The following is a 13,397-nucleotide window of genomic DNA, read 5'->3' on the forward strand; positions in this document are numbered from 1 at the left end:
GGCAGCACTGCATGCCACGCTGCATGGGTAAAAATAATACGAAGGAAAACCTTTCAATCTTGAATGTCACTGTCTGAACCTTTTTGATCGTATGCTGTCTGCATTTGCTCCATAGCATGAAGCCCTTTCACCCTAGTGGCCTTTACATGAGTCTTCCCCAATGTTGAAACAGGTTTGATCTTCAACAAGACACTAAGCACACTGTGTGTAGGCTATTTGTTATTGTTTCAAATATGGCCAGCGCTGCTTCTTTACATCAAAGCAGAGAAAATAAAAACAGGGTTGTGTAACAAGGAAATTTCATTATGTGATATTAGTAGCATATTTAGGAGGTAATATACAGAGGACACTGATGGTCGTGTGTGCCGTGGCACCCCCCAATGAGTGTATCAGTAACATCTTCAAAGCATCAAAGCATCAACTGGTGTATTGTACTGTATGTGTAAACAAACTTAGCGGCCCCTAAAGCAAAGCCATACCAGCCCGCCAGAGCTTCAAAAGTTTCCTGCAAGCTGTAGGAAGCAGGTGAAAAAATAGAAGTGCGCTGACCTTTGACCCCGGGTGCACACTTGTTGACTGATGTTTCACACTGGGGTCGCCTTTTCCCTCGGCGGTATTCTTCAAGAGGAGCAGGCCTGTGTGTGATTGTGTATGTGTGTGTGTGTGTGCGTGTGCGCGTAGTCCCTGGGGAGCTCATCCCGTCTCTCTTTGAAGCCTCTGTGCTATAGAGCTGTTTTCATACAGCGACGGCCATGGGTTTCCTGTCTCAGCTGACCCCTCGTCTCCTCTCGGACACTTCAGAAAAACTTCCCCGGCGCAAACACCTTTCTCCTATTAACTACAGAGGCTGGGGGGAGGAGAGGGGGGGCAAAGGGGGTCTTGATCCTCAGGCAGTGCCATCCCACTCAGGAACAAAGAGATGGGCATTAGTTAGAAACAAACACGGTAACCCGCCTCTTACGAATAGTCAGAGCCAAGTGACGCACTGTGTTCTCTTGCTCTTGGTCCAGAGTGTAGCAGCTTTTGTGTATAGGAACATTTGGGGCTCCGGAGAGATGGCCAACCCAAACAAAGTTTACAATGACTTCTCTGGATCCACACACACGCACGGTGCTGCGTCCAGCTGACACAACACAGGGTCAGAGATGAAAGAGGCCGGGGTTCACCGGGGATGAGTTCCACATGTCCTTCGAACGGGGGCAACACAGCAGCACAGGGCAGACGGCCATGTGACCAGAACACCTGCCTCCAACACAACTTTAATCAGACGCAGGAAATCACATCAGAAGAGATACCTGATCGGAATGATGAGCAAGTACTCTCACGCAGGAGCGAGTCTCTGATTCAAGTTTAAATATTAATATGCAGGAACCAACTTGGACTTTTTTTTTCTGATAATTGTTCCTTTAATTAAAGCTAGAAAATGATTAATTCAAGCTGTGCAACATATTGAATGAACAATTTTTTCTGCTATTTTTTTTCCTTATTTGCGCATAAGACACATTTTTTCAGTCAAAGAACAAAACTGCAGCCTGATACACAGATCATGGTCTTTATTTTCAAATGGTACAAAGTTGGAATGAGTGACACAAAATGAAGAATGGGGAAGTGTGTTTGCGGCAGGCGGGGGCTCCAGCGGGCTCCCTCAGGGTGTGTGGCGCTTAAGCTGGTCCAGTTTGCGTCGCAGCATGTTGTAGTTGTCTCTGGTCCCGGGAGCCTCGGGGTCCAGCTTCAGAGACAGCTCATAGTGTTTCTTTGCCAGCTCCAGCTTTCCCCAGCGATGATACAGCACAGCTGATGAAAAAAACAGACAAACTCTTCACGCTGAGAAGCGGCACGCAATTCAACTTATTCATTCATCTGGTGTGTACATTTTGCACAATATAGGTCAGGCTAGCGTGCTGAATATATTTTTGTATATATTTGTATATATTTTTTACTTTTTGGATTTTGGGCACTTACAATCTCACTCCAAGTCAGTATAAAATATGTGGTACAACCAAACTATGTTGCAGTGGTCTTACCTAAATTGCCATGGCAACTAGCAGCATTTGGGTTGATCCGAAGAGCGTGAAGGAAGAAACCCTCTGACTCCTGCGAAGACAGAAACACACACACACAGACGCCCACTGAACACAATGATCTTTATTGTTACACACAGAGACATTTACCACTCCTGCAGCTTCTACGGCAAATATAGAAGGCCCAGTGAGGAATAAAAGCATCAACATGCATGGAAAAGCAACAGAATAATCCCAGGTGAAACGTTGACATTATGGCGACTGACCTTGTATTTCTGTAGCTTGCCCAGGACGTTGGCCAATGAAAACATGATAGTGTGGTCGTTAGGGAGGAGCTTCAGAGCCTCTCGGCCTATCAGCTCCGCTTGGCCCAAGTTACCTTCAGGACGGGAGAATAGACGAACACACGAAAAATGTCAGACATGATTATTTTGTGGTACGCACACCATACAGCTTGATAGGCACACGCTCACATGCATGTTTAGTGTAGAAACTAGTCAACAGCAGGTTAAGGGCAAGGTGGAGAACAGTATCGGTAAACACACAGCAGATATACGCTGCTAAGACTGGAGGATGTTGGAGATGCTGTACAAATACTTCCTAGATGGAGTGTAGCTTTACACAGTAATAGAACAACAAAAAAAAGCAAAACAAACAGAGCGATATAATGGTAATAAGAGCCAGTATACAGAGAATCTGTTTGTCCGCTTTATTTGTCAGTGGTGTCTAGAGCAGAGTTTTTCCCTCTCCACGCATGGAGGAGCGGTTTAGTCTCCTAATTAAGGTTGAACACAAGGCCCACTGGGTTATTGATCTCTGTCAGAGACCTGTCTGACGTCTGGCCAGAGATGGGGAGAGGGAGAGGGAGAGGGAGAGAGGGAGAGAGAGAGAGAGGCAGTGAGAGAGAGAGAGACAGAGAGAGAGACAGAGAGAGAGAGAGAGAGAGAGAAGCAGTGACAGTCATGTCCTGAGTCATGCCCTATGCCCTTAAGACACAGCTTGCCAACCTGAGTGCATGTGTGACTGTGTGTGTGTGTGTGTGTGTTTGCCTGAATCTACAATGATTCTGCCTTGTCTTTGTGCTGTGATCAAAACAAAAAGGCGGGGTGTAAAGCAAAGCAAAAAAAAAAAAATATCCCAATTCCTTGCTTTTTGAAAATGACACCCATTGTTCTTCTTTTCTATCTTTTTTTTTTGTTTGGTGGGGAGCTGGGGAGAGGGGTAGAAGTACTTCTGTCAGATTTGGGGAACAAATGCGGTGGGGGGACTCTGAGGGGGCGCTGTTCTAGCTGTGCCTGCCCACGTTTGATCAGGAGCACACCGGGCCCTGATTGGTCGGTTCCAGTGCCCTCCTGGGAGACTCCGCCCCCTCGGGAGCGGCTTCTGACAAAACGGCTCCAGCGTTTGGAAATCAGAGCATTCTCCACACGGCAGGGAAGAGTGCCTTTAAAACTCCACACACAAAGCTTTAATACATAAATTTCAAGCATTGCTGATTCCTGCTCTTCCGGTCTAATCTTGTTGGCCATTTAGATTTCCTCCCTTTCCAAAATAACGGAGCTGTGTTTCTTGGCTGTTAATGCTGGAACAAGCTGCACCCAGAACAGAGGGCTCTTTGAAAGTAATGGAACACAAATGAGTGAATATTGTTTTTTTTTGTCTTAAACTACAAAGAGCATTTTGATCAAATCCTTCAGACATTGATCAGATAGGAGTTTTTGAAGAATAAAATAAATGATTAATTTATATAGAATAGAATATATAGTCATTTGTTTTAGACCACAAAACAGTCCATTACCTCGGAAGTAAGGGTATGTGTGGATATTTTAGTTATCGTGACCATACCTCCTGTATGTGTGTGTGTGTGTGTGTGTGTGTGTGTGTGTGTGTGTGTACGTGGGTGGCTACCAGTGTTGTCCAGCAGAATGACCATGTTGTTCCAAGCCAGGCTGTGGTCAGGTTTTAGCACCGTTGCGTTCCTCCACGCATTCAGAGCATCCAGGTGCCTGTTCTGGTCGGCATACTGCCAAGACAGAGACAGAAATTTACAGGATAACCTCTTTCAAATGTTACGAAATTCTTCATCAAGGGCTGCAACTAACGATTATTTTCATTATCGATTAATCTATTGATTATTTTTTCGATTAATCGATTAATAATTTTATCAAAAATAATGGCAAATGCCCATCACAAGTTACCAGAGCGTAAAGTGATGTCTTAAAATTGCTTAATTAGTCTGACCAGCAGCCAAAAAAGTATTCACTTTATAATATGAAATGGACAAAAGTAAGCAGCAAATGTTTGGTATTTTTACTTGATAAATGACTAAAACGATTAGCAAAATTACAATCAATACATTTTTTGTTAACAAACTAATTAAACTCTAAAATGATACAAAAAATCCTAGTTGAAGAACAGCACCTTCCAAAAACTGACTGTAATCCTTATTTCTTTATTTTTAATGCATACAGCCTCATGATGACTTTTAATTGCGTCACTTCACAGGCATTAAACAACTGCTAATTAGAGTCTAGACTCACCAAACGTCCCAGGTTGTAGTAGCAGTCCGGGTATTTTTTACGAAAGCGGATGGCGTTCCAATAACTCTGCTCTGCTTCCTCAAATTTCTGCAGGCTGTTCTGAACTATACCCAGATTCATCCAAGCTGCAGCAAAGTCCCGCCTGGGAAGATAAATAAATACTAATACATTTTTAAAAAACACATTAAATTACCATCAGTAGGAATTTATCCTGTATTCAGTGTTGGAAATGGGGAAATTAAATGGTAAAAGTCGTTTTAACCGCTGTGGAGGTGAGTGTTTGGATCAAGCCCCAGTCTTGTCCAACACTAGACCAGGTAGTGCCTGTGTGTAGTAAGTGTTGTATTTCTTTCTGGTGGACCACCTACTGGATAGAAACCGCTTTAGACAACAGCTGCTCTGCCTCCACCAGCTCGTTCCTCTCCTTCAGGATGTTACCCAGGTTGTTCATGGCATGGACGTAGGTAGGATGTAACCTGAAAGACGCAGAAAACGTCAGTCAACATGGAACAAGACTCATCGCATTCTCACACGCGCTCAGGGCTGGGTGATGTATCATAATATCGATATCGCGATATGAGACTGGATATCGTCTGGGATATCTGTGTCACTATATTTTGGTTATCGGAATATTGTGAAATGTTCTTCCTGGTCTTAAAGGCTGCGTTACACTAAAGTGATACAATTTTCTGAACTCATTAGCCTGTTCTGGCTGAGTAAAATGAACAATGATCGCCTTTATCTGCTCATCATATCCAAATTACTTATTACGGATTACACATTTCTGATTACTAATGATCATTACTATTTTTCAAAATTTGTGTGTAAATATCTAATGAAAGCACGAACACTCATCCCCAACATATTGTCACGTTAACGTTATCGAGGTATTCGGTCTAAGATATTGTGATATTTGATTTTGTCAATATCGCCCAGCCCTACACGCGCTACCAGAAGTCAACATTTTCCACATTTGTTAACAACTGATTGGCTTTGCTAATGTGATGTGTGTGAGCAGACATACCTGACTGCCTCTCTGTAATATTTGATAGCTGCGCTACTGTTCCCTCTGTCAGCCAGGTTCTTACCTACATTGTAATGGACCTGAGGAATAAGACATCCACACATAAGTCATAAGATAGTGATGTGAAAGGATTATCAAAGTGTGGCAGTACTTTCCTCATTTGGACTTAAAGAAGATAGATGCATACACATACATATGCCACAGTGCTGGCACACTGGCAGACAAGCAGGCAAACACACACACACAAACACACACTAAACATACACTGTTACCTTGGCATTAAGTGGACAGACAGAAAGGGCATTGGTGAAGAGGCTTTGCTCCGACCTCCACTGGTGACTGCGGAGAGCACAGCGAGCTACATACACACACAGCAGAGCCAGCACAGACACACACAGCAGCCTCTGGAGGGAGAGAAAAACACAGAAAAAGAAGAAGTTTAACAACGCCATAGGTCATTATGAACCTTAACCTTTAGAAAGGTATTAATTCCCTGTGATTCAGAGAGATAATAGATCGCAAACATACCTATGAAACAGACAATTAATAGGTAGAAACCACCTGCTGTTACCATCCATTTATAGGCGACTCATTAGCCATTCCTCAACTCTCTCTCCTCGCTTCGTTTGAGCACTGTGACGGCACTGAGTCACTGAAGCTGCATGAACTGGTAGTTAGTGCATAAAAGTAGATTTGTGACAGTGTGGGCTGGTGGTTACAGAGACCGTCCTGTAGCTGGAAGGTCACAGGGTTGACCGCAACATCCAGTGTGAATCTCTAAGGGATCTAGGGATCTCTAAGGGATGCAGCCGTACCCTGTGTTTGTTCCAGCGGCAGCAGCAATGCCCCAGGGAGTAGGCCAGCAGTAGGCAGTAGCCAGCTGACGACAGGTAGAGGACCCTCTCAGCGATGACGAAGCCCACCCTGAAGAATATGTTACAGGCCGGCAGAAACGGGACAACCAGCAGCACCAGACCCAGGGTCAGTGTCCTGGCAGGGGAGGGAAGAGGCCACAGAGTTGGACATCTTCCAAGGGAGCACAAGTGCAATTTGAAGTGCAAGTGCAAAAGAATATTTACATGTGTATAACAGTCAAAAAGGGCCAAGGTACATATTATACAGTCCACTGTTCATTATACGAACATGAGATTTAGGCTTAACAAATGTAGGCTCAACAAACTGCTCCAAAAGCAATCCTCAACTTAGCTGAACTTCCCCCATGAGCCACACACACAGTCTATCCGTCTCTGAATCAACAGAGAATTTTAAGGCTTCCCTAACAGCAATCGAGATGTGATGTTCTGGTCACACTGCAGTGGATATGATCCAATTTTCATAATCAAGTGTAAGTCTAGAGAGGCCAACATGTACTTCATCTCATCTACAGCGAGTGCGAGATGGCTGTACTCTCTTACCTCCTTCTCTGGCTGTCCTGTGAGCATAAGGCTTGGCTTATCAAGCCTATCAGAACGCACCAGAGCAGCAGCAGCCACACCATCCTCCAATCAGTGGCTGACTTAATGAGAGGCACACAGCCCATGGACCAATCAAAACACAGCCACCAGGGACACAGCAGCAGCCAGGCATTCAGAGAGTAGTAGTAATTATAGTTCACTATCTGCCAATCAAAGAGGAACAGGAGGGGTGCGGAATGAAAGAGAGTGGGGAAAGAGGAGGAAGGAAAAGGAGCTTTTTAAATCAGAATCAAAGTCAGTCGTTGTGGTTAAAAAGAATACGGGGATTGGATTGTGCTTGTTTAACTTGTAGGGGAAAAGATAATATTAGACGTTAGAATCTAAAACTATAAACAAACAAAAGACGCTTCATTAAAAGTCAATTTATTATCGTATAGCATTGCATCTATATTTTCAATGTTTTCAAGAACAAAGATCATTTCAGATAAATGATCTACAGCTGCAGGGTATAATCGAATGTTGTAGCACAAGGTGAAATAAACTCTCCACATTCAGCTTACTCACTCTCAGAAATATATTTTCTGCGAAAGAGGCAGGGTTGTCTACTTCAGTGAATGCCGGTGGTCCTGTTCCCATAATCCTCCAGCGTGCGTAAAGCATTGAGGTTCCTCCCAGAGCCAAGAGAGCCAATCGGGTGAGCAGTCCCGTTCGCAACAGCTCACTTACCTGTCACAAAACAAAACCACTTTTCACTGCACAACAATATTAGTCCGTGCTAGTTAGTTAGCGGCAAGCACTGTTTCATATATATACGATGTACAGCGATTTATATTGTTTTATATAGACAATTTATAGCATGTGATGTGACGTTAACGTGCTATAAATCATACAAGACTGTACATAATTTATGATAGAACGGAGTAGGATGGGGGAGGGTGTATAAATTGCAACTCACATCTACTGCTTTCTTCCTGAGGAGTAGCCTCTGGCTGAGCTCATACACATTAACATTACAGATCAGAAGGACATCAAAGGCTGCATTCACACCCTGAGAGAAAATACACACAGACAGAGATAGGAGAAACACCACTGAAAATTTATATGGGTCAGCAACACTGTATCAAATGGATCTTTAGTTCCTATCGTACATGCAAAAAACATGAGACTTTTAAGTTCCAAAGAGTGGATTATATGAAGCGGCATGTCTTGATAAAGCTTTTAAAAGTAGAGGAGTACTGATCAAGGATCACTGGTCAGGTCTCACGTCCATATAAACTTCATGATGACTTGAGGTGACAAACTGATCTCAGCTCAGATGCATGTGGGTTTGGATCATGGTACGTTAATGGTCGTACCAAGACTGTGATGCCTTGTTCTTTACAGAGCATGGCTGCAGCACACAGCAAGAGGCTGACCGCAATCCACTGGACAGAAAACCTCTCATCTCTGTCACTGCCTGAAGAAACAAGAGAAGCAGACAGTTTACATGCAAGTGTTCAAATGACAGTGGGTAAATAACAAGTGAGGGAAGGAGGAAAGAAGGACATTAGAATGTGCGATGCTGGCGCTACATTTCTAGGTGCATATCGGCTGTACTCTGCCAGTACAATACTGTACACACAAAGACTGATGCTTGCGTCAGATACCCACCTCCCTGGAAGGCTTTGCAATAGGTGAGGAAGGAGAGCTGGAAGAACAGGGCACACAAAAGGTCTGCTCGACCCACTATACCAGCCACCTTAGAGTGAGAGAAAGAGAGGGGTGGGAAATGAGAAAAAGAGAGAAAGTAAGTGAGAGAGAAAAAAAGAGATAAACAAGCAGAAGGAAAGAAAGAAAGAAAGAAAGAAAGAAAACAACATCATCATCACATGCATCATTTCGTATCATATCACATTCTGTATTCTGCTCTGCATAATATAGCCTATTACTACTGGAGGCTTATTAAGAGAGATAGGGAGAATCTCTCATTACCAGCGTGGCCTGCGTGTGTGTGTGCGGGCAAGTGTGTGTTCCATACAGTGTGTGGGTACAGTATGGTTGGGATCCTGGGGCTGCCTGCTTTGATACATACAGCAGGCCTAAGCCAACAGTCTGCCTGCCTCCCACCCCCCAGGTCTCACCCAGCCCTCGCCCTGCATGATTAAAGAGAACGGAGAGGGGGAGCCGCTGCCTTCCAGCCAGGCTCTACAGCCAACACACATATGCCGGCAGGTCAATAAGCATCCCAACACAGCTAATAGTCAGGCCATGCTACCACACACACCTTAGCCCTGCACTCCCAGCTGTGACAGGGCTTTTGTTCTTGGCATGGATCTACTGCATGTTTAATATCAAAACCTCTGGAATAGTATGTCAAGATGCCGTGATATACTGCTGCAGGGAAGCCATGTTGTTAATAAAGGCCAGCGTTAGAGCTCAGTTGACATTATTGGGCGCAATTGGTATGTCAAGCTATACTAGGAGAAAAAAAATGGTTGAACTAAATACATAAATGTTTGTTGTCTATCACTCATCGTGACCATTGAATGAAACAGAGTTGAAACTGAATATTCAGTTTGATATAGTTCACACATTCTAAACAGAACATTTTCTTGGGGTAGCAACACTTGGATGAAAAATGTCAATTTCACTTAGCACATGAATCAGTGCGCCTCTCTACTTACACTTTCTGTGTGGACCGGGTGTGCGGCAAAGAAGAGGGCAGCCAGGAGAGAGGCCTTGGGAGCGTGGTTCAGTATCCTGCCCTTCTCATCATAAGCCAGGCCGCCGATCAATATAGCAAAAATGTCAATCATCAGAGCTGATATGACAGCATGGAGGATAATGTTCAGCACGTGGAAGCCAACAGGGTGCAGGCCTCCCGCCAAGAGGTAGTTCAGCCTGGATCACCGAGAGAGGGAAATGAATGAGACTGAACTTTCAGTAGATACAGCAAAGTACAGACATGCTGGTGGGGTGGAGGGGTGGGGAAGGTTATGGTGGGATGGAAGGAGATTATGAATTTGAAATGATGATAGCATTTGTGCAGACTGAAAAAAGTGTCACACTGCTACAGCTGTGTGTGTGTGTGTGTGTGTGTGTGTGTGTATCTGCCTGTTTATGTTGTATTTGCAGGTCCACTAGGTGAAGGTCATCAATAACTCACAGGTTGAAGGGTAGGTCCTGTTAGCATTCACAGGAGTGCGAGTTCATACGGGTGTGAGTTGTATGACGGGCAGCGTGCAATTGCGGATTGGTGACAGTTTGTGTATGTATGCATGTAGGTATGTATGTATGTATGTATGTATGTATGTTATTTGCTATTTGTATTCTGATTGTTTTTATACAGTAGGCACTGTATGTGACCAAGACAAATAAAGTCTATCTTATACAGTGAGTGATAACCCATACCTAAATGTAAGGACAGTGAGAGGTCGGTAGGATTTGTGACTCGAGTTGCTACTCAGGTTGCTTCCCCAGAAGTCATTGCTCCAGATGTTGTTCAGGGGTGTTGCTGGTTTCAAGTCCTGGAACACATAACACAAAATGAGACCACAGCCACTGATCGGTGCATCAAGCTGGATGCACTGTGTTAATGCTTCAGGGGCTCTTGGGTCACCGTCAAATTGGATGTTATTTTAGAACTAGCAAGTAAGTTGTGTGTGCATGTACAGTGCATATTACAGAATAAAGAAACATTACCTTGTTGTTGACAATTGCTTCAGAATCGTCAAACACAAACTCCCCATCATAACTGTTGATGAAACACAGGAGTGCCACCAGGGCCACGGTGATCTTGGCTTGGACTGGAGCAAGCTTTGGCAAAGGTATTTGGTGGTCCCAATAAACTTCAGACAATGCCATGATGCACTGGGTCTTTGGTGATTCTGCATCATCATCCAGTCCCTGAGGGGAACAAGATGAGGGTCTCTCAGAAACACCTGTACTGTTTGACATGTCAGCTTTTCACCAAGCTACAAAGGTTCTCCAAATCAAAAGGTCTTTATACAAAATACAGATATCTGGCTGATTTAGACAGCAGAATCTTTATACAGGAGGGATTCATACCTTATCTTTTGGAAGACACATTGTGAGAGGTCATCTTCAGCATGACTCCCATGTTAGCTTCTTTGAAAGCTGGCTAATACTATAGCAAACCTACACGTTAACTAACTGAATGCTATCGAGCCAGCAAACGTATTGACTAGCACTGCAGTTTTGTGCTAAAGAGGTGAAACGAAAACGCTATCGCTAACGATGAAATAAGGTACCTGGCGGCGTGAAGGTTACCGTACCAATTAGCAAGCTAGGTATTCAGAAAACGCAACTTTAGCATGAGTCTCGTTAGCGGATGCTATCCCGGTAGACGCACGGTAATATATCGAGTCTGTTTTAAATAGACGTGGTGTCGGGAAATGAACTCCTAAGGTTATAAAATCCATAAACCGGCCAGGCGATGTGCAGACAGACAACTCACGGTTGTAAACAAATATACACGCTCAGTTACTTCCTGATTTTCAAGCGTCAGTATCACGTGATCATTTTCAGCCAATGCTTGAAGTGATGCCAAGCGCTAATGTATGCACAGGAGTTCATGACAGACCGTGTACAGTAGGACTTCATTCAAACTTTGTGGACACACACCTACACAAGTATTTAAAGCATGTTGAGAGCATACTTACTCACACACATACACACCATGTCACATACAGGCCTATAACATGTACGTGAGAGTATTTAGTAGTAAGCGTGCACGTGCGCGTGCTTCTGTGTGTTTGTGTCAACAGCAGGGTTTGAATCCCACACGGCCTCTCACTGGATTTTATTGCTGTCAGTCAAACAATAAACAGGATTGCTAGACAAATGCGAAGTGCTTCACTGCTGACTCACAAGATGACTCTCCTATCAGTCAGAGTGGCTTTGTTTAAGGCAGTAATGCAATTTAACGATGCAACTGTTTACACTGGAAATGCATATCCCCCCGCCTCTCTCTCTCTCTCTCTCTCTCTCTCTCTCTCCCGCCTATTTAATTATTGTTGGCTTGGCCTCTGACGTAATGTTATAATCCTGCCATTGATTGTCCAACCTTGTCTCCCTATTATAGAGCTGCTGACACATCAGAAACCAGCTGCCACTAACCCTTCCAGTGCAAAACAATGCCATTCAGGCTTGCCCACAGTCCACACAAGCACACACACACACACACACACTCAACCAATGTGCAGGGAAATCAGCCAGCGTTGACATCACAGAGACTGGGTGAGTGTAGCTTCCAGTTTTCCATGAAACTGAGTCCAGTCAAGTTACAATCCACCTGTCTTCCTCCTTTCATTTTATCTCCAACTTCTGAACCATTCCTATCCTTAATACTGAGGTATAATGACATCAGACCACAAGAAGACCTTGGCGGTGATGTTTTGTTTCCATAAAAACCGATGACCGAACCAGGAGTAAAACAGTGTTTGAATCTAAAACGGAGAGGAGCGAGAGCAGAAGAAGAGGTAGAGGAGACAGTTTGGTGTGTATGGTGCTTGCTTATTAACCCTTGAGTGACGTTTGTTTGAGCTTCCCAGCTTTTGTTTGTGTCGTTTTACATTGGCATGATCCTGAACAGTGTGAACATGGTACGGAGTGGTTGATTGTCACTCAGCTATGGCTGCATTTACTATCCAAGTTGAAATATTTGTCTCTGTTGTGTCCAAAATAAATGTCCTACCTCAAGCCGGTTAAATTGTAAACTCTCCTCTGTTGTCCCTGGTGGTCAGAATTGGTGGTTAGATGATCCTGTAAATGGTGCAATGGCTTAATTGGCTGGTTGGTGGATAATTTCTGCATTGGATATAATGGTCAGACAAATTATAGATGATTTGGCTACATGCTGACGTAAATTGTAACTACAGTACGTCATCTTGGTATTAGCATGGATCTCCTTATATTTGCTTTTTTAATCCTTCCCTCTTTTGATGAAGAAAGAACATTTTCTTTGGGCATCTTGAGACAGATGATCCAAAGCTCACCCAACAGATAGAGGTATGTCTATTTTGTTGAAATAAAAGAAACAGAACATGAAGGCTTTCTGTTTCTAATGATAATGAGATACATGTATCTCCACATATCTGTGCACTGGTTTAACCGTGGTGTGGTGTGACACACTGTGGATTAGTCATATGGCACAGTTCCTGAAAGGAATGGCCACCACAGGATGGGTAGCATGTTAAGCTTGATCATAATGAAAGCATATAGGATATTCAGGTAATGTAGCAACAGATAGAGGTATGTCTATTTCTATGGCCATAGACAGTAATGGAATTTAATTATCTCTCACTGTGTTGGCTTTTTGAATGAATTAACAAGTTCTTAGAAGAAGTTGTAATCATAATAGGATGAATTTCATGAGCTGGAGAGAGAGATCATTTCA

General features: G+C 43.7%; 1 protein-coding gene across 1 annotated transcript; it reads right to left on the reverse strand.

Moving 5' to 3' along the window:
* Positions 1–1,538: 1,538 nt before the first annotated feature.
* Positions 1,539–11,461, reverse strand: tmtc4 (transmembrane O-mannosyltransferase targeting cadherins 4). The gene is made up of 18 exons (XM_071923560.2): positions 11,048–11,461; positions 10,682–10,885; positions 10,391–10,506; positions 9,664–9,880; positions 8,651–8,738; positions 8,356–8,456; positions 7,956–8,048; positions 7,565–7,726; positions 7,001–7,203; positions 6,401–6,575; positions 5,858–5,989; positions 5,586–5,665; positions 4,930–5,037; positions 4,562–4,703; positions 3,930–4,044; positions 2,288–2,400; positions 2,025–2,094; positions 1,539–1,794 (listed from the first exon to the last, which is right to left on the reverse strand). The coding sequence occupies exons 1-18, from the start codon at positions 11,066–11,068 to the stop codon at positions 1,646–1,648; spliced, it is 2,289 nt and encodes a 762-aa protein (XP_071779661.1). The 5' UTR covers positions 11,069–11,461; the 3' UTR covers positions 1,539–1,645.
* Positions 11,462–13,397: the final 1,936 nt, after the last annotated feature.

This window comes from Centroberyx gerrardi, chromosome 10 (assembly GCF_048128805.1).
Source record: "Centroberyx gerrardi isolate f3 chromosome 10, fCenGer3.hap1.cur.20231027, whole genome shotgun sequence".
NCBI classification, from domain to species: Eukaryota; Metazoa; Chordata; class Actinopteri; order Beryciformes; family Berycidae; genus Centroberyx; species Centroberyx gerrardi.

What these genes read in the sequence shown, in the direction of transcription:
- tmtc4 (XM_071923560.2), bottom strand. Translation starts at nt 11,068, where the DNA reads ATGTGTCTTCCAAAAGATAAG. An exon ending in CAGGACAGCCAGAGAAGGAG is followed by an intron (nt 6,576 to 7,000) that starts GTAAGAGAGTAC and finishes CTCCCCTGCCAG; the next exon opens with GACACTGACCCTGGGTCTGG. An exon ending in TCTGTCCACTTAATGCCAAG is followed by an intron (nt 5,666 to 5,857) that starts GTAACAGTGTAT and finishes CTTATTCCTCAG; the next exon opens with GTCCATTACAATGTAGGTAA.